Source organism: Mustela putorius, unplaced genomic scaffold (assembly GCF_011764305.1).
Source record: "Mustela putorius furo isolate JIRA1106 unplaced genomic scaffold, ASM1176430v1.1 tig00000127_pilon_pilon_pilon, whole genome shotgun sequence".
Taxonomy (NCBI): Eukaryota; Metazoa; Chordata; class Mammalia; order Carnivora; family Mustelidae; genus Mustela; species Mustela putorius.
In genome coordinates this window covers 9920661-9944152 of record NW_025421288.1, presented here as the reverse complement: position 1 = coordinate 9944152, position 23492 = coordinate 9920661, and the positions used below count along the sequence as shown (strand labels likewise).

Genomic DNA, 23492 nt, shown 5'->3' with positions numbered 1-23492 from the left:
TGTTCCTCCTGACAGAAAAGCTGTTTCTACACAGACTTTCTCAGCAGGAAGAATGAACCACTCTTCCAGGAACAAACCTATGTGTTTTTGGTCCCCCCACCCCCCGCCGGCCTGACTCTTCTGCCATATTTGGACAAAAGTCTGCTTTTTTTCTCTCTTTTTTTAAGTTGTTTTTAGGGGCCTTGTACGTAGAATCTTCTGCAGACCAGGCCATTACGGGATGGAGCAGATCACCTCCAGGGGAAGCAGATAAGCCTTTTCTCTGGGGAGACCTAGAGAACAAGGCCTGGTTGGGCAGGTGTGTGTTGGTGAATTTGAACGAAGGAAACACTAGGAGTGGGGGATGGGCCTCATTTCCACAATTCCTCATTTCCACGGAAAAAGGAAAATAGTTGAACTCTTCCTTAGTCTTTTGTCACAGCCCTGGGCAAAGACAGACAGAAAGTGAAACAGAGAAACCAAAAGTGAAATGTTTCACTTAATGATTTACAAAACTCCCACCAAATAGAATCCACAGGGCTTCGAATACAAAAAGAGAGTTAGGACTTTTTCACAATCTGGGAATTACTAGATCAGGAAGCTGCCCAGGATCCAAGCGCCAACTCCATGAATTTCGGGAAACTAATTTCCGCGCCCCTGGAGCCCCACCGAGGGAGAGACCCCTTCTTCCAGTCCTTTGTGTTCCTTGGAGAAAGTCAAGGGCCCTATAGAACAAACAGGGGGCTGGAGTTTCATGTATAAATAACCCAGGAACATTTTGTTGTTTTCAGTTTTATTGGGCTGGCTATTCCCAGCATAGAGGACTCTGGGGAGATGTGAGGACCCTGGCGGGTCAGTGTGAACCCTGCCGAGAGGGGCCTTCTTGGAGCCTCATTCAGGCCACTGAACAACCGCCTCTTTCAGGAGCCTCAGCCCCGAGCCCTTCCCTGGAACAGTCCAGAAACTGCATCTCCGGGGTGGACCCCTCAAAGCGCCATGGAGGAGGCAAGTCCTTAGAAAAGGCTGGCCCAGGAAGTCTGGACTGGGCCCACCCAAGGTTCCCCATCACCAGCTGGCACACAGCCTCTGGTGACAGCCCTGCTTAGGAGTTCTCAATATGTTCTTTTGAGCAGGCCACCAAGAAAAGAGTCTTGTGGCTTCTGGTTTACTGGTATTGATGAAAAGAATGCTAATGAAACCCCAAATAAAAGCAAATAAAAGTCATGGGCTTGAGAGTCCAGACAGGGCTCTCCAACAGGGAGGCGATGGAGGGAAGATTTTCTTTCTTCAGAAGACACGGAGGCCTCCCCTCCCCCTCCACTTTGCCCCTTCTGGCTCCCACTTGACCCAGCCCACTTAAGAACTCTGCTCATTCTCAGACTTGAGTTCCTGCCTCCATTCCACACCTCCCAGAAGCGAGAAGGTTGGACATGAGGTCTTCAAGCTCTTGCATGCATTTCAGATCTACCTAGGAGTCCCTGCCAACCCCCCCCCCCCGCTGTGCCACCACCCCTCCCCCTCCACTTCGGTGTCCGGATACCGGTTACCTAACAATCACCGGCCCCACAGCTCTGACATCACCCGCTGAAGATTCTCACCAGCCTGGCCAGCCAAGGGGGCCGATGTGTGGCCAGGAATGATGGCGGGGGAATGAGCGTAATGGAACAGCCAGGAACTGGTAAGGTGGGGGGGGGACCCCCGGGCCAGAGGTAAAAGAGGGTAACTGTTGGTGACCCTGAGAGGAAAGCAGAAGTATTTGGGTTTTTTTAATTTCCCCTAAGTTTCCCACAAGATTTCATTGTTGCCCCACATTTCGCCTCCTCCCCACATAGGGAATTTCCGATTTCACTTCCTCAAAACTCGGGCCAGAGGGCCTCCACTTCCTTCGTACCCCCACCCCTCCTCCCGCAGAGGCAGCCTTTGCGGAGAGGCCATCTCGTCTCCCCGACATGTCCAGTGCCCTTTGTGTCCTCCACTGCCGCGGGCCTCTTCCAAGCCCCAGCGCCACCGGCCTGCGGGGAGCTCAGGCGTCTTGCGGCCGGTCGGATCTTCCCCAGGGGCCTCTGCCTCCCTCCCCACTCCCCTTTCCCTCTTCACCAGCCCGCCTCCCCTACCACCTCTCTCTCTCCCTCTCCCAAAGCAGATCAAGAAGGGTGAGAAGTAGTATCAGGGAAGCAGGGGCGGGGAGGCGGCGGGGAAGGGCGGCTCCGACGGGAGGCGCGGGCCGCCCCTTCCCCGGGGGTCCGCCGCTACTGCCGGGGATTCCGAGCCAGCGGGGGAGGGAGGACCGTTCGTGGGGGAACTGCGGGTGGGCCGCGCAGCCGGGGACCCGGGTGTCTAACTGAGCGTCTCGCGGACGTTCGAAGGCCCGTAGGCTCCGGGACCTCTTCGCGCCCGACTCTCTCCTCCCGCCGTCCCAACCGCAGCACTCGCGTGCGCGGCCCCACCGAGGGAGGGGCGAAAACAGGTGCGGTTGCCACGGCAGCCGGGCCAGGGGCGGGGAGCAGAGCGAGCGGCGCTCGCGATATTTGGAATAGGCCAATGGGAGGCGGGGGAGGGGTGGACGTGGCGCGGAGTTCGCGGGCGGGGCTCCTTCCTCCCCTGCCCTTTTCTCCGCGGCTCGGCGCTGCGGCGGCGGCTGCGGCGGCGGCGGTGCGCGCGCCCGAGCATGGGGTCCGGCCCTATAAAGGCGGCTCGGCGAGGCGCGCGCCCCACTCCGCAGAGGACGCTCCGCGGGCCGTGCAGTGCGCCTGCGCAGTACGGGCCGCTCCCCGCCCCCTGCCCCGCCGCCCCTCCGCCGGCCGGCCGGGCCCCGCCTCGGCTCCGCGCCCTCGCCCCGCTCTCAGCCGCCGCTCTGCCCCGCAGCAGCCAGCCCCGTCCCCGCCAGCATGTTTAGCTGGGTCAGCAAAGATGCCCGCCGCAAGAAGGAGCCGGAGCTCTTCCAGACGGTGGCCGAGGGGCTGCGGCAGCTGTACGCGCAGAAGCTGCTGCCCCTGGAGGAGCACTACCGCTTCCACGAGTTCCACTCGCCCGCGCTGGAGGACGCGGACTTCGACAACAAGCCCATGGTGCTCCTCGTGGGCCAGTACAGCACGGGCAAGACCACCTTCATCCGGCACCTGATCGAGCAGGACTTCCCGGGAATGCGCATCGGGCCCGAGCCCACCACCGACTCCTTTATCGCGGTCATGCACGGCCCCACCGAGGGCGTGGTGCCGGGCAACGCGCTGGTGGTCGACCCGCGGCGTCCCTTCCGCAAGCTCAACGCCTTCGGCAACGCCTTCCTCAACAGGTACCCGCCCCTGGCGCCGGGGAGAGGGGGGCGGTGGGGAACCCTCGGGGGCGGCCGCACTCGGGTCCCGGCCGTACTGTGGTCGTGGCCCGCCCCCCACCCCATCGTCCTTTGTCTCCGAGGCCCCAGCGAGCCCCTCTGCGACCGCTCCCTGGGACAGGGGCCCCTGCCGCTTCGCACGAGAAACCCACCGGGAGGTCTGGCGGTGGGTATCGCCGCCCCCTCCCCCGCTTCGGTCACCCCAGAATTTTCCAGGTTATCAGTTTAACTCCCGCACCGTCCCGCAGATCCCAGCCCCACTCTCCTCAGAACCGGGGTCAGAGTTGGGGAGGTGAGAGATTCTTGTCTCCATCTCCTCCCAGTGTAGTTAGTCCCAGGCTGGATGCACCGAATTCATTCAAACCAGTCCCTGTCCTCCTCCCTTCCTTCAAGTGGCTGCTGCCTAAGTGTCCTGGAAAAATATGTGAAACTTTAGTCATTGCCTTTGCTGCTGTGCTGTGCTGTGCTGTGCTTCCCTGGGGACCGCTGGTTTTGTGTGGGAGGGACAAGGAGGATCTGCTGTGGCCTGCTGAGTTTGGGGGCCGCCCACGAGGTAGCAGACAGATGGAGTGTGAACACTCCCCCTGGGGGGCAGCTCCACAGGGCCTGTGCTCTCTTAAGGGTTTCAGGAAGCAGCCTGTCTATAGTACTGGGAGCCCACGAATGAGATCCGGGCCCTGACTCCCTCACTAGGAGGTACCTTAACCTGTTTGGGCCTCAGTTTCCCCAGTTAGACGGAGGAAATCTTGCTTCTTCGTGATACAGGTCATCCTCCAAGAGTCTAACCCTCATGCTGCTGGGAAGGAAACACATTGATTTTCTGTGGTGTCCAACAGCCAAGTTCACTCTTCTCTAAAGGAACTCAAAGGCGCTTGTCAGTGGTTCTAACATCCCCGTCCCCACCCCTACCCCCAGGGACATACCAAAGGACTTCACAGATCTGCCCTTCCTGCCACCCCCATTCAAGGAGTGACTGCACATGCCTTTCAAAGTGTGTGTCAGGGAAGAGCCTAGGAAAGAATCCTTGACTCTTGCCTTCCAGGTCTCCACCCTGTGTGATCACATTCCTTTCCAGACACTGTCCAGCCGCACAGGGTGAACCAGCTTGCTCCCGATCCAGGCCAGTGGCCAGCCTACCTCTCTGCACAGAGCTGACTTTGAGAAGACAGGCAGACTCATATTACGTTGTTTTGCCCCTTTCGGGCATTTAAGCCTGGCCTCCTGTTTTATGGCTGTTGGCATTTGTGTGTCACGGCCGGAGCTGTGTAGAGCCCTTTGAGTGAGAGGCACGGCCCTCTTCACCTTGAGTCTTCCTCTGGAGAATCGCTGTGTCCCGGAATTACTGCGCCAGTGGACCTGCGATTGGCCGGGACTGTTAGCTGGTGGGCACCAGACGGCGTTGTGCGTAGTTTGGCTGCTGTGCTGGGAATTCCAAGCATTATTAGGTCTTGACTTTCACACACAACTATGGGAAGCTAGAAGGAGGGGTGCTGCGCCTTCGGTCCTTGGGCCTCCACTTCTGAGTGTGAGAGCAGACAGCTTTTGAAAGGAGAAATGGAGTATGCGACGTGTTTCTGAGAGAAAATTTCAGTCAGATGGGATCATAGACTCATCTGGGCACACACACACCCCCCAATCTCCGTGCCTGCTTAGAGGGCTCTGCTGATTTGCTGAGCTCACCGGGGTAGCTTACTGTAGGGCCAGCTGGCTGACTGGCCTTCATGTGTCCGGTCACCGCCTACTGCTGCTTCTGCCTGGGAAAAAAAACACAGGTCAGGGATGCTGGGTCCAGGACAGACACTCTGATGATGTTGGTGCCTCGGGATTCAAGAAGCACACTTTGATTTCCCTTTTTTTTTTTTTTTTTTTAATTTAAGTAGGCTCCACACCTAATATGGGGTTGAACCCCTGCCCCTGCGATCGAGTCTCAGGCTCCGCTGACGAGTCCCAGGTGCCCCTTATTTTCCTCTTGCCACTTGATCTCCAGAGGGTTCTTGATCACTAAGTGTCCTTATCAGCCCAGGGGTGGGGAGGAGGTGGGGCACGGGTTTGCCCTGGAGCAGAGGCCCCAAGCTGTGTCAGCCTGTGGAGTGCACGGAGCGCCAGGAGCGCCAGCCGGCCAGCCAGGCCATACAAAGGGGGCTCTTCTCTGGCTGACACAGCCTCTCCCAGCAGCTTAAAGAGACCTATTGAGTCATGAACTTGACTTTCTGCCCTTTTCACCATTAAGTGTCTGCTCTAAGACTAAAATCCAACGGAGCAGACCGAGGCAGTCTGCAGGCAAGGTGTCCTACGAGCAGCCTATGAAAACTCACTGTGTGGCTGCCACCAGCCACTTGTGGGGTGAGATGCAGTCGGTGTGTCCTTGCTGGTGGGAGATGAAGCCTCTGTGTCTGTACTGCTTGCTCCCTTTCTTGTTTCCCACCAGGCTCCCAGGGCTCCTCGGGACAGCTCACTTCCGGGTCTTACCCATTCCCTTACTCTCAGGTCTCCTTTAAAGGCGGTGCTGTGTAATGTCACCACTCCAGCCAGTTCTACTTTTGGTTCTTTTAATGGGGGCTTTTCTCCTTGACCCTTCCCCAGCAGGATCCCCAGGGCTGGCGCACCGATAATCAGGGCGTGCGCTGCTGCTGGCAGGGGGAGTCACCGGGTCCAAGGTCTGAGGGTCAGCTGGTTCTGCCCCGCTGTGCCTGCAGACACCACCCCTCGCCCTGGCGGTCTGCCCCAGGCCTGGCCACTGGTCACTTGGGGGTAGGAGGGGGGAGGGCGAAAAAGGAGAACCTTATCAGCTCGGATTCCTCCCCACAGTTGGAAAGGCAGCTTTAAGCCTGCATCCTACAGACAAAGGGTCAGTATTTTCTTTGCTCACAATGTCTTTTTCAGAGGTTTTTAAAGGAGCTTTTTCTGTGTCCAGTAAAGAATCTCTGATATCAGTTGGGACAGCCCCTTGCTGTTCTGGGCTGTTCTGTGCTTAGTGGGAACTTGGGCACACACGGTTAGGCCCTGGCCCAGGAGTTGCCAACCTCTCTGTGGCTTAAATTTGTCCCTCCTCCAGCCTGCTCCGGCTTTCAGAGAATGGGGTCCAGACTCCCGGTCCAGACTCCCTGTCCCGCCAACCAGCCCACGCATCCCCCAGCTTTTACTGGCCGCCCCCTGCCATCCCTTCATCCAAGCAGCTGGGTGGAGGGGTCGGCTGGTCCCAGCAGCAGTAAGGAAGCCTCTCCCCACCTTCCGGGTGTGAGGAAATTTACTAACTCCTACTGTCACCTTTATGTTTCCCTTCTGGAATGGAATGGTGACTCAGGCTCGTGCAGTTTGCACTAACACATCAGCAACTTGAAAGCTGAACTCTTGAACCCTGGGGGAAAAGCTAATGTGAGGGAAATGCTGAGGCAGGCCAGATTGGCTGCTGGTTGGGTTCTCAGTTAAGACACCACGGAGTGGAGGGGCGCCTGGGTGGCTCAGTCAGTGTCCCAGCGGGGAGTCTGGTTCTCTCTCTCTCTCTCTCTCTCTCCCTCTGCTTCTCCCCCCTGCTCGTGCGCTTTCACTTGCACTCTCATAAAATAAAATAAAATCTTTTTTAAAAAAGACAGTACAGAGTTCAGTGGCCACCCCGGAAACGCTAGAAACTCCTTTAAACTCCTTGGTCTGGGAAAAGAAGGCAGAGGTGGAGAGGAAGGTGCACAGAAAGCCCCGTCACTTTTAGAGCAGCGAGAGCTGAGTCTTGACATGTCCCCTCTGGCTCTCGCTCCCCTGCAGGTTCATGTGTGCCCAGCTGCCCAACCCGGTCCTGGACAGCATCAGCATCATCGACACTCCCGGGATCCTGTCTGGAGAGAAGCAGCGCATCAGCAGAGGTAAACAGGCTCTGACACAGCCCAGGGTGCCTTCCATCTGCGGTCTGGGACCTGGACCAGTGCTGCCCCTGAGGTCCCTCCCAGCCCAAGTGAGAACCCGTCTGACATCGGCCAGGTGTCTGCTCGGCGTGCTGAGCCCTGACGGGGCAGGAGTTGCTCTCTCCCTTGGCTCCCGGGCCGAAGTTACAGAGAGCTGTCTGGGGGCAAGCACAGCCAATCTTATGACTCTCGTGCTTTCCAGCCCCTGGGGCATGCTGGGAGTTGGGCAGGCTGGCGAGATGGCACCTTGGGCTGGCTGTGAGGTCACGGGAAGTCACTCTGTGTCCGGGCTCCAGGTCCCCCAGCCAGCATCATTGCTCCCCTGGGACTTCCTCACCTTAGTTGGGGTGTAAAGGCTAAGCCGTCTGAATTCCTGGTAAGCCTAGCAGGTCTGTGAGCGAGCACTTGACTCTAGCAGGTCGGCCAACAGGAGAAGCTGCAGGGGTTTGTTAAACGTTTGGGGGCTCGTGGAAAAGGGTTTAGTTTGCTCGGGGGTTGGCAGTCAGCAGCCTCCCCAGGGGCTGTGCACGCTGGAAGGTTTTGGGGCTGAGTGCCGGGGCAGCCGGCCCCTGCTTGTGTCGGCTCCTGTCTTGACTTTGCCACGCTTTCCTGAAGATCGGTTCAGGATGAGCCTGAGCTGGGCTCTGTTTCTGCTGCGGCTCCTTTTTGTGGAGGGGCGGGGAGCCTCGGGGCCTGAATGCTTTCTGGCGGTTGCACGGGGGCAGGCCAGGAGCAGAGCCTACAGTTGCAGATGGGGAAAGGAAAAATCAGGCTCAGACCACGGGTGGGGGAGAAGCGACCAGATTTGTGTATCATTTACTTGCAAATCATTCCCCATGGCCCTTCCCCTCTGAGCTGCCCAGTTTTGGTGAAGTTTGCATTTGAAGCCAGCGACCTGGTGACCTGGTGACCTGGTGTTTGGGGGATGTTTATGTCTGCTGTGGCTCCCAGGGGGTGGGGGCCCTGTTCTTGGTGTTGAGAAGCCTTGCTTCTCTCTTTTTTTTTTTTTTTTTTTAAATCCAGGCTGTGGGCCTTTGCCAGTAAGGGCTTATCTCAGAGCTCCCTGAAACTGCTCTGTCTCTCAGTCTGTTTTAAGCTCTTAGCTTCTGCACCCCAGTGAGAAAGACAGTCCTGGGAGTTCAAGGGAGCGGCTTTGGGACCCCTTCTGAAAAGGCAAGGGCTGGGGCTCCTGGCTGGCTCAGTTGGAGGCGCACTCTTGATCTCAGGGTTGTGAGTTCGAGTCCTACGTTGGGTGTAGAGATTACTTAAAGAAATAATACGGGGCGTGTGGGTGGCTCAGTCAGTTAAGTGTCTGCCTTTGGCTCAGGTCAGGATCCTCTGCATCCCAGGATTGAGTCCTGCTTCAGGCTCCCTGCCCAGCGGGGAGTCTGTTCCTCCCTCTGCCCTCCCCCACCTTTGTGCTCTTGCTCGCTCTCTCAAATAAATAAGTAAAATCTTAAAAAAAAAAAAACCTTTAAAAATAAAAGAGCAAGGCTGTTTTTCCTTTCTTACTGCTCTTGTTCCAAGCTGGTTTTAAGAAAATGCTTGGTAAGCATTCAAGAGAAAGACCCACAAGGAGGGATTTATCCTCTGTTTACTTCCAGCCTGAGTTATCCTAGAGGGACCTCGTTGGAGGCTCCCTAGTGGTATCTTCAGAATGATCTGGAAGAGTAGGCAGAGGGGCTGCTTGTAACTGGGGCCATGGGGTAGAGAACTAAGCCGCCTCTGTGCTGCGCACAACGCTCCCAGCCCCAGGGGTCAGTCGATGCGTGCAGGTCTTCGGATAGGGGCCGGGATAGGGACCGTAGCTTACAAAAAGAGGCTTAACATCTCAGGCTGTGTTCACTGTGACCTTCAGAGCTGGGAGTTCAGGCATTTGCAGGAAAGGGTACGGGGTTCTTGTGACCCTTATGACCCCGGGGACCACTGTTTTCCCCCAGTGCTGTGGCGTGCCCCTGCAGCGGGGGGGTGGGGGGGTGTGTCTTTGACACATCAGCCTGGGTCCAGGGAGCCCAGCAGGCTGATGGGTTGGGAGGGTAGGTCTGGCTGCTCTGGGCACCCTGCCCTCTCTGCTGGGATGCGCCTTCTGCCCCTGGCCTCCTTTCCTGGTCGGCAAATGGTGGGCAGCGGTGTCTAGACCTTCTCTCTCTGGGATGGGCCCCACTGCGGCGCCTCCCTGGGCTGTCTGGGGGTGGATCTGTGGACATGGGGTGCATGTGATGGGGGAGGTGTTTGGGGGGGGGACATGAGGTGTGCAGGGCGATTTCCACCCTCAAGTTGTCTGTGCAGGTGGCAGATTCTCAGCAGAGGAAGCCAGCAGGGGACGCCAGGGCTCTCCCCTGCTTGCCTCTGCCCCCCTCCAGGTGTGAGACTTGACCCCTCTCTGTCCTGGGGCAGCTGCTCCCCCACCCCATGGTGGGCAGGAAGGTGGAGTGGGGCTTCCTTTTGTGAAATAGCGAGATCAAACTGATTTTACTGGACAGTTCTTTCCCTCCAGGACCCAAGGTGTCTTGGTTTCTTTTACTAAAAGTTACTAAGTTGGGATTTGCTCTGCAATATGTTTGGTGTGCGTGTTTTTCTTTTTTTTTTTTTTTTTTTTTTTTTTTTTTTTTTTTTTTTTTTTTTTTTTTTTTTAAAGATTTTATTTATTTATTTGACAGAGAGAGAGAGAGATCATAAGTAGGCAGAGAGGCAGGCAGAGAGAGGGAAGCAGGCTCACCGCCCAGCAGAGAGCCCGATGCGGGGCTCGATCCCAGGACCCCGAGACCATGACCCGAGCCGAAAGGCAGAGGCTTAACCCACTGAGCCACCCAGGCGCCCCATGGTGTGCGTGTTTTATCAGCCAGAGAGAGACCATCGCGCATTACCTCTCCGCGGTGCTGCCTGTGGTCTTCGAGGGAGGTGGCCGCTAGCTGGACAGGGAAAGGAGTCGCCGTCTGCTCAGAGGCCCCACCCACCAGTCTTTGCAAAGGTCCCGTGTGGCCCTGTCCAGCAGAGGAAGTCAGAGGAGGGCAGTGCGTTCCAGGCTCCGCGGCCAGCTCTCCTGTCTGCTCCCTTTGCTGACAGCATGAAAGCAGGTGTTTCCCTCTCAGCAAGATAGGACCAGCAGAAAACACGGGTCCTGGGCAAGCAGCGTGCAGTTCTCTGGTCTGCGGATCTTGTTCCCTGGAAACAAGGTTCTTTTGCATTAGAGTTGTTAATTACATTTATGTCCATTTCCCACCGTATCTGCCAGGCCCCTCCTGGCTTCTTCCCCTTTTTCCTGTGGTCCCTAATGTGTGAGGAAATACCTTCTGGAAAGATAACACAGGGGTTGTGTAGGCCCAGAGCAGTCAGGATATAGGCCAGGCTCTGCAAGAGACTCCCAAGAGTTACTCAAGGAAGAAGGGGCCTCCGTGGGGGTCTCAAGCTGCACTTCCCTGGTGTGCTAATTGGAGGGACTTTTTTTTTTTTTAAAGATTTTATTTATTTGAGAGAGAGAGCATGCTTGAGAAGAGAGAGGGTCGGAGAGAGAAGCAGACTCTGCCAAGCAGGGAGCCTGATGTGGGACTCGATACCCAGACTCCAGGATCATGACATGAGCTGAAGGCAGTCGTTTAACTAACTGAGCCATCCAGGTGCACATAATCCGAGTGACTTTAAAGATAAAACATTCTCCTGTGTCAGCAGAGAAAGGTGATTTGTGGGGACAACATTCGTTCTTGAGTGCCATGTGACTGATAAAGGGCATTCCAAAGGGCATCCGGGGCCTGGTGGGGCGGGCGCCCTTCGCTCCCAGGCTCCCGCCTGTGCCTGCGCAGTCACAAGCCAGAGCAGGGATTTCCCACAGCGGGTCCCGGGGTTGTGGGGGGCAGGTGCACTCAGGCGGAGGCCCGAGCCTGGGGGTTAGGGGCCTGGCCGGGGCACTCCCTGCCATCGTCACCTTGTGGCTGTGAGCTGGGTATTGTCACTTTTGTGCCCTGATTTCCCTCACGTGAGTTGTGTCCGCAGGGAAGTGTTCCTTCAGCTTGGGTTTGGAAGCTGACACCTGGCCAGCCTTGGGCCCGCCGTTTTGTATGTGGTCTGTACCAATGCCTCGGAGTGAGCCAGCGCCCCTTAGCTGTCACACAGCTACACATGGGGAAGCCCTGCTGCCTTCCAGACGAGGAGGCTGAGGCTTGGGAAGGTTAAGTTGTTCGCACAAGGCTGCACGGGCAGGTGTGTGTCTGTGGGCCCAGCAGGAGCAGTGCTCCTGCCCCCCAGCCCCCCAGCCACCCGCCACCCCGTTACGGAGAGGCACACGCCAGCCCGGCCTACAACAGCACTGAGAGCCCAGATCGGGCATGTCTTTGACCTGTTGGGTGGTGACGTTGCGGGGCTTCTGAGCTCTCCTGACAATTCTCTCCCAGCCTGAAGTCAGACTCCGAGTTCACAAATGGACCCGAGGTCCAGGGCTTGGAACAACCATGCTGGTCTCTTCTTCCTTTTCCCTGTTCTCAGGCTCTAGCCAGGATCACCTTCCCGCCCCAGACCCTCTGCGGATGGGTGTAGGACCCCTGGCCAGGGCTGGCTTCTCACTGGCCCTCCTACTGACTGACCCCTGGTTCCCAGGCTCCCTCCAAGCCTGGAAACCGCCCCAGTAGGCAGGTAGGGCCTTCCAGGGGCAGACCTGAAGTCCTCTGACTCTGAGGGGGCCCGCGCTGTGGGCAGCCCCCTGTTCCTGCTGACCCTTGCGACTGCCTCCAGAGCTGCCCCATCCCTAAAAGCCCTCCATCGAGGTCGGGGTTCTCTGCAGTCCGTAGACTGCTCCATGAGATGGCCTGCAAGCCTCTGGCTAGGCCACGCGCTGCACCCTTCTTGGATTCCGCATGCGCACAGAGTGGATGAGGACGGAAGGTTCGGGCCCCAGCTCCGTACTTGAGCCAGGGACCCTGGGGAGTTCCTGCAGCCCGTGTGCTGACCCCTTGCCCTAGTATCTCATGCTCAGTGACATGTTTAGGCAGCGTCAGCTAATTACAAACAGATGTCCAAAAAATCCAGGAATTCCCAGACTTTGATTAGAAAGACCTTTCTCTGACTAACACCCTGAGGAGTCCAGAGGCTAGGGAAGCACTGACTCAGCCGGAGTTTCCCTTCCTGGCCCCCTGGCCGCCTCCAGGCCTCCCTCTCGCCCCCGCCCCACCCCCACTCTGGTCCCCGGACAGCTTTTGGCCCAGCCTTTGGCGGGAATGCAGCAGCTCTGCCGAGGGGCGTGGGCCGCTGGCTGCGGAGGAGTGGGACCAGCCGGCGCCCGGCACCTGCTGGCTTCGGGGGGCTGTGAGCTGGCAGCTGGCCCGGGCGCCTGCGAATGTTCCGTTTATATTCGGTGGTACGGGGCATTCTTTGAGCATGAGAGGTGATCATTGCCCACACAGCCCTCTGAGTCTGCACTCCTTGAGCCCGAAATACAGTTCCCGGGTGTAAATGAGAACAAACATTTACCAGCGCTTACGGGCCACCAGGCACCACTTCGGTGCCCACAGCAGCCCCACGTGTTAGAGACAGGACATCCCCGCGTCACAGACGGAGAAGTGGGCTCCGAGAGGGGCCGCGGCCTGCTGGAGTCACGCAGCTGCTTGCGGAGTAGAGGGCTCTGGATTCAAGTGCCTGCCTGATTGCAGAGGCCATCGGTCCTTCCCCGCCCTTTGCCCATTTCCCAGTCCTAGCTACTGAGGTCTTCGCCCTTGTTAGGCGCGCAGCTCAAGGAAGCATTTGCGTAACCATCGCCATGATCAGCGTCTGGTCTTTCCATCAGCCTGGAAAGTTCCCTGCTCCCCTTCATAATCCCCTCTGGTCCCCGGCAGTATCAACGGACCTGATACTTATCCGTGAGGGTTTGCCTTCTCTAGAATGCCCGGTACAAGTCTTCCATGCTTGGGGGTGTTCGTCATGTTTGAGAACATTGACCCATCATTCCTCCCGTGTACCTCATGCCTGATCCATTCACCTGCCGAAGAGCCTTGGCGTTTCCAATTGGGGGCCCTTTTGAATAAAGTTCCTACAGACATTTGCATAGTACAGTGTGGAGTTCAGTTTCTTTCTTTCTTTCTTTCTTTCTTTTTTAAGATTTTATTTATTTATTTTTTTGACAGAGAGATCCCAAGTAGGCAGAGAGGCAGGCAGAGAGAGAGAGGAGGAAGCAGACTCCCCACTGAGCAGAGAGCCCGATGTGGGGCTCCATCCCAGGGTCCTGGGATCATGACCTGAGCCCAAGGCAGAGGCTTTAACATACTGAGTCCCCCAGGCGCCCCATGGAGTTCAGTTTCTTAATTTCTCTTGGGTAAATACCTAGGAGTGGGGAGGCCCCTTTCTCCTCGCCGCTGAGTGACACCAGGAAAGTCCTTCCCGGAAGAGAGTGCCCGCCAGAGGAATCTCGGCCACCACGTTGGTTCTCTCTCAGCTCCTTCATCGTCCCCCTGCTGTCCTGCGCCCCCTCTCCCGTGCCCAGCACCGGTTGGAAACGTGTGTGGTGGGAGCCACGGCAAGAAATACCAAGGCCCACGCAGCTTGAATGGCAGGAAACAAAAGTCGTTTGCAGGCAAGCCCTCTATTGTTGATGTTCTAGAAACTTGGAATGTATGAAGCAGCTTTTCCCCCAGCTGCTGGAACTACCTGTATTTGGAGGGCGCCAGGAGAGGGCGAGGACCTGTCACAACTTCCTTTCTTTCACCTCTGTGCCCGTGGCGGGGAGCGGGACACTTGTCAGGACGGCAGACCTGGTGAGGAGCCCGAGGGGCCCAGAAGAGGCCGGGTGAGGACAGAGCGGAGACGGGCGGCACGTTTGGATGTTCTGTTCGCGTGGCCCTGTGTGCTTGCTTCCCGAGGCCGAGCCCAGCCCTCAGCCAGGTTGCCCCGAGGGCACAAGCGACTCTTCTTTGTCCCCTCTTCCCGGGTCCCCACGTCTGTGCCTGTGCGCTGAGACTGACCGCAGTAATAACCCTTCTCGGTGCGTGGTTCGGTGGCATCGAGTACGTTCGTGGCGTTGTGTGACGGTCCCCACCATCTGCCTTTCCGACTTCTCCGTCTTCCAGACAGAAACAGCACCCCGTTAACCACTCGTTCTCCGGCCCCCTCGCTGCAGCCCCCGGCCCCCTCAGCTCTCCTTTCTGTGTCTGCGGACGTTGGATGCATGGAATCGTGCAGCGTTGGTCCCTTTGTGCCTGGCTTATTTTAAAATTTTTCCAAAGTCCCAGAGCTTTCTGTGCGAGGGCTTGCCCCTTATCAGAGACGGCACCGGCTTTTCCTCACACTGTGGATTCAGGGGCCCAATGCGTCCTGGGGCCGAGGCTGACCCCTCGTGTGTCCCGAAGCCTGGAGGCTCACCGCCTTGGGTGATGCCTACGGTGGGGGCACTGGCCTCCATTGAGGCTTTGGTGCTGCTGCTGCTGTGGGTCCAGCCCTGGAGACACCATCCATCAGGCCAGAGTGAGGGTTTGGTGGACAGATGGGTGCCGGGTGGGCGTGGCAGAGGCTGCAGCCACGTGGTTGTGCGCGGTCATACAGCTGTGATGACGTCCCATGTGCCTAAGTGCCGTGACCCTTTTCGTGACCCGTGGACGTACTTGGCCAGGCACCATGTCTCCCGCCCCAAAACTTGGAGCATTTTTCATAATAAACAGGAAATTTCATTCACCTGCACAAAAAAAAAAAAATGGACTTAGCTCTGTTGGCTCCAGCTTCAGGTGTTGGCGGATAACGGGGCTTGGGGGGGGGCGGGCAGGAGGGAGCACTTGGAGTTCTTGGCTCTTCCCGTGGCGACTCGGGCGCCACGATTCAGAGATGGCTGCTCCCCCCCCTCCTCTCTGTCATTCCTGGAGTCTTTCTGGGCCCCTACCAGCGGGGGACATTGGGTGGAGGCCGGGGGCTGAGCTCAGCTCCCTCTGCGCTGTCCTGACTCCTGGGCCAAAATGAACTTGGCCTGGAGCCCGGCCCATCAGGGAACCCCTGGTTCCAGCACCTCGCCTCTGGCGCCGCTGCCTCCCCAGCCGTGCGAATCTGGGCTCGTTCAGCGTGTGGAGGTCTGAGGACAGGCAGGGTGGTGAGGGCAGGAGTTGGGCCTTGTTTTTGCTGAGCGGGAGCCGTCATTCAGTCCTGAGTCTCCCTAGCCTGCTGCTCTGCCCTCCCTTCGCGGTTTCTGCCAGGAGTTTCTCTCGGAGCCAACCGCGTGGTGTCCGGGGCCGTGGGGGCCGCATCCTCTGCCCCCGGTGGCCTGTGGTGCTGGCTCCAGGCCTCCTCACACCTTCTGGGCACGGACAGTTCGGTGGTCCGGCTGTTTCTGACCCTCAGCATGGGCCTCGGGTAGGCGAATGGCTGCCCTGCCTGGGCTCAAGTTCAGATTCTCCGAGGCCTTACTGCCCCCTCCCCCACCCCTGCCCCCTCCGCCCTGGTCCACCTCCCTTCCCACTGACCCCCTTTGGAAACTCCAGCCGGTCGAGGGGCCGCTTCTGATCAGGGTGGCCTGTCTCCCTGGCACACTGGGCGGGGGCACGGATTGCCCACTGGAGCTGTGGCGAGGCTGCGTGCTAAGTCAACGGAAATAGTGAATTTGAGGTTTTCCTGAGGTTTCAGTCTCACCCCGAGGACGAAAGCTGGCCTCTGGCCCCAGGACCAGGCTGAACTTTGGTGACTCTCAGTTCTGACTGGTAGTGCTGGCCCAGGCCCCTCGGCCGCTCCTGCCTGTGGGAGCATGTGTGCGCGCGCGTGCGCGTGCGTGTGTGGGTGTGTGACCTGATCTCATCTGCTCTATAGTCAGAGAAGGAGGAATTGTTTCTGGAATTCCACAGATCGAGAAATCGTAACTCAGGAGTGAGGGACAGCAGGTCTCAGTCAGTGCCTGACGCTGCGAGTCGAATCCAGGTCTATCTTGGTTAAGAGCCCACGGTCTTTCTGAGTGCTTAAGTGTGGGGCGAGGCTTGGAATGCTGTGGCTTCGGGCATACAGTTCTGCAGCGCACTTGAACCTGGGGGACCTGGTGGCCAGAATGTTTATGCTTCACCCCTCGGCACGCCCCACTGTTAACTGTATATCTTAAAGCCCTGGCAGTGGGGTCCCGGTTCTGGCCTGAGTAGAAGTCGTCTCTTGAGGAGCCCATTTGGGGACCTGCATTCAGTCCAGGAGCCTTGGCAGGACCCGGAGCAGCTGAATACCTCCCTGCTGACCTACTGAGCAGGTTCCCCTGGGGCCAGGGAGGGCTGCCCTCCCTCCTCATGGCACCGTCGGTCACTCTGTCCTTTTTCTCTGTTCTCTCCCTCTACCTGGCACTTTTCTGTAACCTGTAGTCCACACAGCGCATGGCGACATCCCAGTGTGTTCAGGGTGGCGAGCATGTTGTGCAGGCAATGCTAGCCTGGGGCCGGCTGTCAGGACCGGGGTGGGGGGGCCGTAGCTGGCCGGGGTCTCAGGCTCTTCTCTGGGGAAACAGCTTCTCCAGCTTACTTTCAGGAGCTCGACTGTGCTCTGGGGTATGTTTGCTGCTGCTTAAGAGGCCCGGCCTGTGTCGGACATGGCGTGTGGGGATTGGGTGAAGAACCAGGAGCCCAGGGACAAAGGAGGCTTGCCCAGAATCACCCGGAGAGGAAATGGTAGCTCGGGGGCTTTGAGCCAAGCTTCCCAAAGACTCTTAGGCCATTGTTGTCACGTGGTCTTCCTACATCTTCTCATCTTTATTCCTAAAAGTTGAGAAATAGGGGCGCCTGGGTGGCTCAGTCGGTACGTGTCTGTCTTCAGCTCGGTTCAGGATCCTAGGGTCCAGGGATCGAGCCCCGTGCTGGGCTCCCTGCTCAGCAGGGAGTCTGCTTCTCCCTTTGGCTTGTGCTCGCACGTGCACGCTCTCTCTCTCTCAAAGAAAGAAATATTATGGGCGCCTGGGTGGCTCAGTGGGTTAAGCCGCTGCCTTCGGCTCAGGTCATGATCTCAGGGTCCTGGGATCGAGTCCCGCATCGGGCTCTCTGCTCGGCGGGGAGCCTGCTTCCTCCTCTCTCTGCCTGCCTCTCTGCCTACTTGTGATCTCTCTCTGTCAAATAAATAAATAAAATCTTTAAAAAAAAAAAAAAAAAAAAAAAAGAAAGAAATATTACAAGTAAAAAAATACAAGATGAGAAATAGAACCTCCCTCCTTCTGGGGGCAGTGGAAGAAGTGGAAACATTTCGAAGAGACGTGGCTGTGGAATAGGGTACAGGTTTGGGGCGCCTGGGTGGCTCAGTGGGTTAAGCCACTGCCTTCGGCTCAGGTCATGATCTGAGGGTCCTGGGATCGAGTCCTGCATCGGGCTCTCTGCTCAGCAGGAAGCCCACTTCCCTCCCTCTCTCTCTGCCTGCCTCTCCATCTACTTGTGATTTCTCTCTGTCAAATAAATAAATAAAATCTTAAAAAAGAAATAGGGTACAGATTAAAGTGCTGTTGCAGAGACCCAAAAATCCTTTGGCTTAAATCAGATATCCGCTAGTTTACGTGAAAAGTAACAGTTCAAGGCCATCCTGAACGTTCAGCTTTCATCTCCGAACTCAAGGTGGTTGCTCCTGCTCCTGCTATCACATCTGCATTCCATTCCTTAGGAAGGGAAAAGAGGACAAAGGTCTTAGAAACCTTGTTCATGTCTGCTGCAGGAGAGGCTAGGAGATGCGGTCTTAAACTAGCGGGCCAGAAGTCAGCTAGAACTGGTCCATTCTGTCATTCGAGGGAGAGCTCCAATGAGCAGTTTCTGCTACAGATGGCCACGTCCACCAGGAGGCTTCCACTGGACGGTGGGGGACTTGGAGTTGAGAGCTAGACTTGATGTAGTCCAGCTACCTCATTTTAGAGAAGTGTTGAAGACCTGGGGGTGGTGATGCGTAGCATTGCGTAGGCTTATCTGGGCGGCAGAGATGGGCTAGAGTTCATGGTTTGGGCCGTAGGCCTGTGGTCTCCGTCCTACAGCTGAACTCTGCTGCTGTAGACCCGGGCAGCCACAGACGGTCCGGAGGAATGTGGCCATATCCCAGTCAAACTCCGACATACGGAGCAGGTGATGGGCCAGCTGCTGTTGGCCGGCCCCTGCTGTGGAGAATAATTGAGGTTCCTAGAGGAGGGGGTGCCGGCACGGGTGCCCCGCAAGTAGCAGCTGCAGGTGTTACGGCTGTTCCTTACTGTCCTTGTCATACAAGAGCATGTCGCGGGCAGGCTGCAGCCGGGTCTCTCTTCTTCTCTGTGCTGAGCTCCCCTCCTTGTCCTTGCCGCCTTAGAGCTCAGACTTCGTGACTTCTTTTCTTTCTTTTGAGATTTTATATATTTATTTGACAGCAAGAGTGAGGATAAGCAGGACAGTGGGGGGGAGGTATTGGGAGGGGGAGAACTGCCTGCCGAGCAGGGAGCCCGACGCGGGGCTGGATCCCAGGACCTGAGCCGCCAGCAGACGCTTAACGCGCTGAGCCACCCAGGCACCCCTGGATTTTGTGACGACTTCTGCGTTATCTGTGGCGCACCTCTCCGTGCCAGGTGCTCTGTGGGCGAGGGTCACACTGGGCGGACACAGAAATAGGGGGACCCAAGGCCCTGCGCTCTGGGTGCTGTGCTGGCCCCGTGCGGACACGGTGGGGATTTAAATGAGCCCAGGCTGGGCAGTCCCAGGTCGAGTCGGGGAGGAGAGCCTCAGAGCAGCCTGGCCCCCGGTGCCCCCGAGCTCAGCCCGCTCTTCCCGCAGGGTACGACTTTGCCGCCGTGCTGGAGTGGTTCGCCGAGCGGGTGGACCGCATCATCCTGCTCTTCGACGCCCACAAGCTGGACATCTCGGACGAGTTCTCCGAGGTCATCAAGGCCCTCAAGAACCACGAGGACAAGATCCGCGTGGTGCTGAACAAGGCGGACCAGATCGAGACCCAGCAGCTGATGCGAGTCTACGGGGCCCTCATGTGGTCCCTGGGCAAGATCATCAACACTCCTGAGGTGGTCAGGGTCTACATCGGCTCCTTCTGGTCCCACCCGCTGCTCATCCCTGACAATCGCAAGCTCTTTGAGGCGGAGGAGCAGGACCTCTTCAAAGACATCCAGTCTCTGCCCCGCAACGCTGCCCTCCGGAAGCTCAATGACCTCATCAAGCGGGCGCGGCTGGCCAAGGTAGACTTGTGGGGGGGGACTGCTGGGGAGGGCCCCAGGATCGAGCTGCCATGGCTCTTGGGGTGCCCGAGACCCATCCCCGTAACCCACTGCCGCACCTCTGCCCTGTGTCTAAACGGGTCCTCTCTGCACCCATGGGTGCGGCCCTTTCTCAACTGAGTCCTCCTGGTGCATGCAGACGTTAATCAGGAGGGGTGCGCTGGGCCAGGGGCAGCCTGGGAAGTGGGGAGGAGGCGAGGGCAGGTCTTACCGGCATCCCCGCCCAGGCCTGTCGAGCATTCCGCACGGGTGGGCTGCTGGGGACACAGTGGGGACTGACACGCACTTCCAGCGCGCCCTAGTCGTATCAGGAAGGTGGAATGTGTGGAGTAAAGCCAGGCCCAGTCGTTTGTCCTGTCGTGGGATGCCGCAGAAGGTGGCCACTGGGAGGCCGCGGGTGGGCATGGGTACATATGCCAGGACAGGAGGGAGCTAGCAGAGAGATGGGGGGCAAGCCTGTCAGCCGAGGGAGAACCCTGGGTGGCCTTGGTCCCCAGTGGTCTTGTGAGCCATCCTGCCCCCCTGGGGAGGCACAGGGCCCGCTGGCCTCTGCTGGCGCATCTGGATCGCCCAAAAGCCTAGAATCTCGACACTTGCCTACAGACTTCAGGGAGACTGGCTGGGGCTGGGAATGGAGGTGGATGCCACCAGCAGGCCCCTTCGGTCACGGAGGGGCAGAACATATCCCACAATGTAGCCCGGCCACCTCTGTGCACATGCGCAGATCCTGGATCCATGGAGCTCCAAGCTCGGCTTCAACGGGGACCCTGAGCATCACTGCTTCTCTGACGACTTGGCCGTGGAGGGCAGGGGTGTTCACACCTGCCTCGGGGCTCTGGAGGTGTAGGAAGGGGTTCTGTGGGGGTTAGGGCTTTGGCAAAGGCAGTACTGTGGCTGGTAAGACAGTCACCCCAGGCTCCCCAGTAAAGGACCGAGGAGGGGTGCCTCCTCTCCAGTGGCAGGCCCCCTCCGGCGAAAACCAAGAGGAACCCTGAGTCCCGGGCTCCTGGCTCTGGGAACGCACCGCACGTGTGCAGTTCTGGCTTTTGAGTGTCCACCAGGGGCCCCACACAGTGGCTCAGGCTGCGCCACGCCATCACAAGGTCTGAAGTCAGGTGGCATTTTGGTGCTCGCTGTCTTTTTCTTTTTTTTTTTTTTTTTTTAAAGATTTTATTTATTTATTTGACAGAGATCCAAGTAGGCAGAGAGGCAGGCAGAGAGAGAGGAGGAAGCAGGCTCCCCACTGAGCAGAGAACCCGATGCGGGGCTTGATCCCAGGACTCTGAGATCATGACCCGAGCTGAAGGCAGAGGCATTAACCCACTGAGCCACCCAGGCGCCCCGGTGCTCACTGTCTTGAGTAAAAAGAACTCAACGTTCACCTACCACCAGTCCTGGTCTCCACACTGGTTACCTAGAGTGCTCGTGGATCCCACCGGAATGTGCTAGAAGGACAAGCTCTCGGGCCCCACCCTGCATCACTGAACCATCTGGGGATCTGTCTGCACAGTGAGGTCGCAGGATCTGCTCTGGGGGATCCAGGAACCCTCAGTTTTCCACATGTCTCACTTCTGGAAGCTTCCCAGGGAGGGGGGTGGTTCTGGGAAGGGAACCAGTGAGAAAATCCATGTCGCTGGCTCCTGGCCTCCCATTTCCAGGCTGCAGGGAAGGGCAGAGCTCCTCCCTCTTTGTCCAGTGCACCCCCCACACCATCCCCCACCAGAGGGGCCACCTGTGCCCTCCCGCAGCCTTCTTCAGGGAGGGAACGACGGGCGGGCTCTCCATTCACCGACAAGTGGTGTGTAATCGCCTGGCCTGTGGGCACCCTGAGTCACCGTGCCCGGAAAACCCCAAGGCTTCCGATCTTGTCCCGCACCTGTGGGTTCCAGACGGCTTCCCTTTCCTGGAGCGAGTGGCTCTTCGTGCCAAGCCGCACGGGCCGGTGACGGGCAGAGCGGGGGCTGCCCTGCCGCGGCGGGCCTGCTTCCCTCGAGCTGTTCTCAGCCGGTGGGGCTCCCAGCCTGGGACACACAGGGTCCAGCTTATAGGGGGCTTTTGAGGGGATCGAGTTGCCAGGGCTGGGAATAGGAGGGTGAGGCTGGCTGCCTGCAGCCCTTCATGCCTGGACGTTCCTTGGCAAGGCAGTGGGATCCGAGAGCCCGTGGCCTTGGAGGGCGGCCAACGCTACCAGCTCACTGCGGGGAATGACGGGTGTGCCGCCCTTCGTTGGCAGACGTTGAAGTAAGGTACCGAGCTTAGAGGAACTTCAAAACATCTGGGCAGCAGCTTATGTGCTTTTCTTAACACTTACTCATTCCGGGTGATAAACTGAGCAGAGCTCGGGCTGCGTTGGGGTTTTGTGACCTTGACATCAGCGGCCCCCAACGTGTGCTTGCGGATGGCGGGACAGCAGGTCCTGTATCTCTGCTGTGGGGTGCGGAGCTGGGGGTGTGCCCGGCGCCGCAGAGAGCACGGGCCCTGGGCGGCTGCGGGCGGTCCCTGGTGACCTCAGCCTCCTGGGGCAGCCCATCTCCGGCCCCTCCCGACATGGTGTCCCTTCCTGTTTTCCAGGTCCACGCCTACATCATCAGCTCCCTCAAGAAGGAGATGCCCAATGTGTTTGGGAAAGAGAGCAAAAAGAAGGAGCTGGTGAATAACTTGGGAGAGATCTATCAGAAGATCGAGCGGGAGCATCAGATCTCCCCCGGGGACTTCCCGAGCCTCCGCAAGATGCAGGTATGGCTGCCCCACTTGGCCTCCCACACAGGGGCCCCCCGAGTTCAGTGGCAGCACCCCGCTGCGGGCCATGACATCGCAGAGGGGAATGTGGTGACTCACCCTGAGCGGTGGGGGGAAGGGCGGAGCACCAAGCCTCCCAGCACCCTCAGGGCTCCTCCCTCGCTGCACCCCCCTCCCCCCCCGCCCGCCCCGACCCCAGCCCTCAAGGGAAGGTGCTGTTGCCACTTTGACCTTACAAGCTCCAGAGCCAAAGCTGAGGGGCGAGCCAGGGTGGGGTCGTGACCTGGGCCCAGCTCTTGCCTGGCCTGGCATCTGCGGGGACCTAACCCAGCCTTCCCCCCTCCCCTGCCCACCACAGGAGCTCCTGCAGACTCAGGACTTCAGCAAGTTCCAGGCCTTGAAGCCCAAGCTGCTGGACACGGTGGACGACATGCTGGCCAACGACATCGCCCGGCTCATGGTGATGGTGCGGCAGGAGGAGTCCCTGATGCCCTCCCAGGCCGTGAAGGGCGGCGCCTTCGACGGCACCATGAACGGGCCCTTCGGGCACGGCTACGGCGAGGGCGCCGGCGAGGGCATCGACGACGTGGAGTGGGTGGTGGGCAAGGACAAGCCCACCTACGACGAGATCTTCTACACCCTGTCGCCTGTCAACGGCAAGATCACGGGCGCCAACGCCAAGAAGGAGATGGTCAAGTCCAAGCTGCCCAACACGGTGCTGGGGAAGATCTGGAAGCTGGCCGATGTGGACAAGGACGGGCTGCTGGACGACGAGGAGTTTGCCCTGGCCAACCACCTCATCAAGGTCAAGCTGGAGGGCCACGAGCTGCCCGCGGACCTGCCTCCACACCTGGTCCCACCCTCCAAGCGGAGGCACGAGTGACCGCCCTGAGTGACCGCCAGCGCGACCGCCAGCGCGGCCCCCCCGGGGGGGGAGGGGCCATAAAGACTGAGCCGCGGTTCCTCGGCTCTTGCGAAGGAAAACCACCATCTTTCTTTTCAGGCTGTTCTCGGGCCCAGCAGGGAGGCGGGTGGTACTTGTATGTGAATGATGGAATTTTGTGCACAAGAACTATGGATATTTTTAATATATAACGTTAGAGGCAGCGTTCTTTCTTGCCGCCTCCGTCTGACAGCCCCACGCACGTGAGCCCCTGTCCTCCCCGCCCCCGGCTCTACTGTACAGCACATGCCCCCCACCCCCAGCAGCTGTGGGGACCCCGGGGCCATGTGTAGACAGGAACCCCAGCATTCCCGCTGGTTTCTAAGCTGAGGGCAGCTTTGCTGAGCGCGTGGCTCCTTCCCTGTCCGGCTCTGCCTCCTCCCCACGTTCCCGGAATAAGCTGGTCTGGTGCCTTCCACCTCGCCCTCCCGGGCAGCCCCCGTGCGCGGGCCCTGC

At 58.5% G+C, this 23492-nt stretch overlaps 1 protein-coding gene across 1 annotated transcript; it reads left to right on the top strand.

Annotated features, from left to right (window-relative positions):
* The first annotated feature begins 1503 nt into the window (after positions 1–1503).
* On the top strand, positions 1504–23199 carry EHD1 (EH domain containing 1). The gene is made up of 6 exons (XM_045064591.1): positions 1504–1657; positions 2845–3271; positions 7070–7167; positions 18903–19315; positions 21926–22090; positions 22452–23199. Exons 1-6 carry the CDS (start codon positions 1630–1632, stop codon positions 22974–22976), a joined length of 1656 nt encoding a protein of 551 aa, XP_044920526.1. The 5' UTR covers positions 1504–1629; the 3' UTR covers positions 22977–23199.
* The last annotated feature ends 293 nt before the right edge of the window (positions 23200–23492 follow it).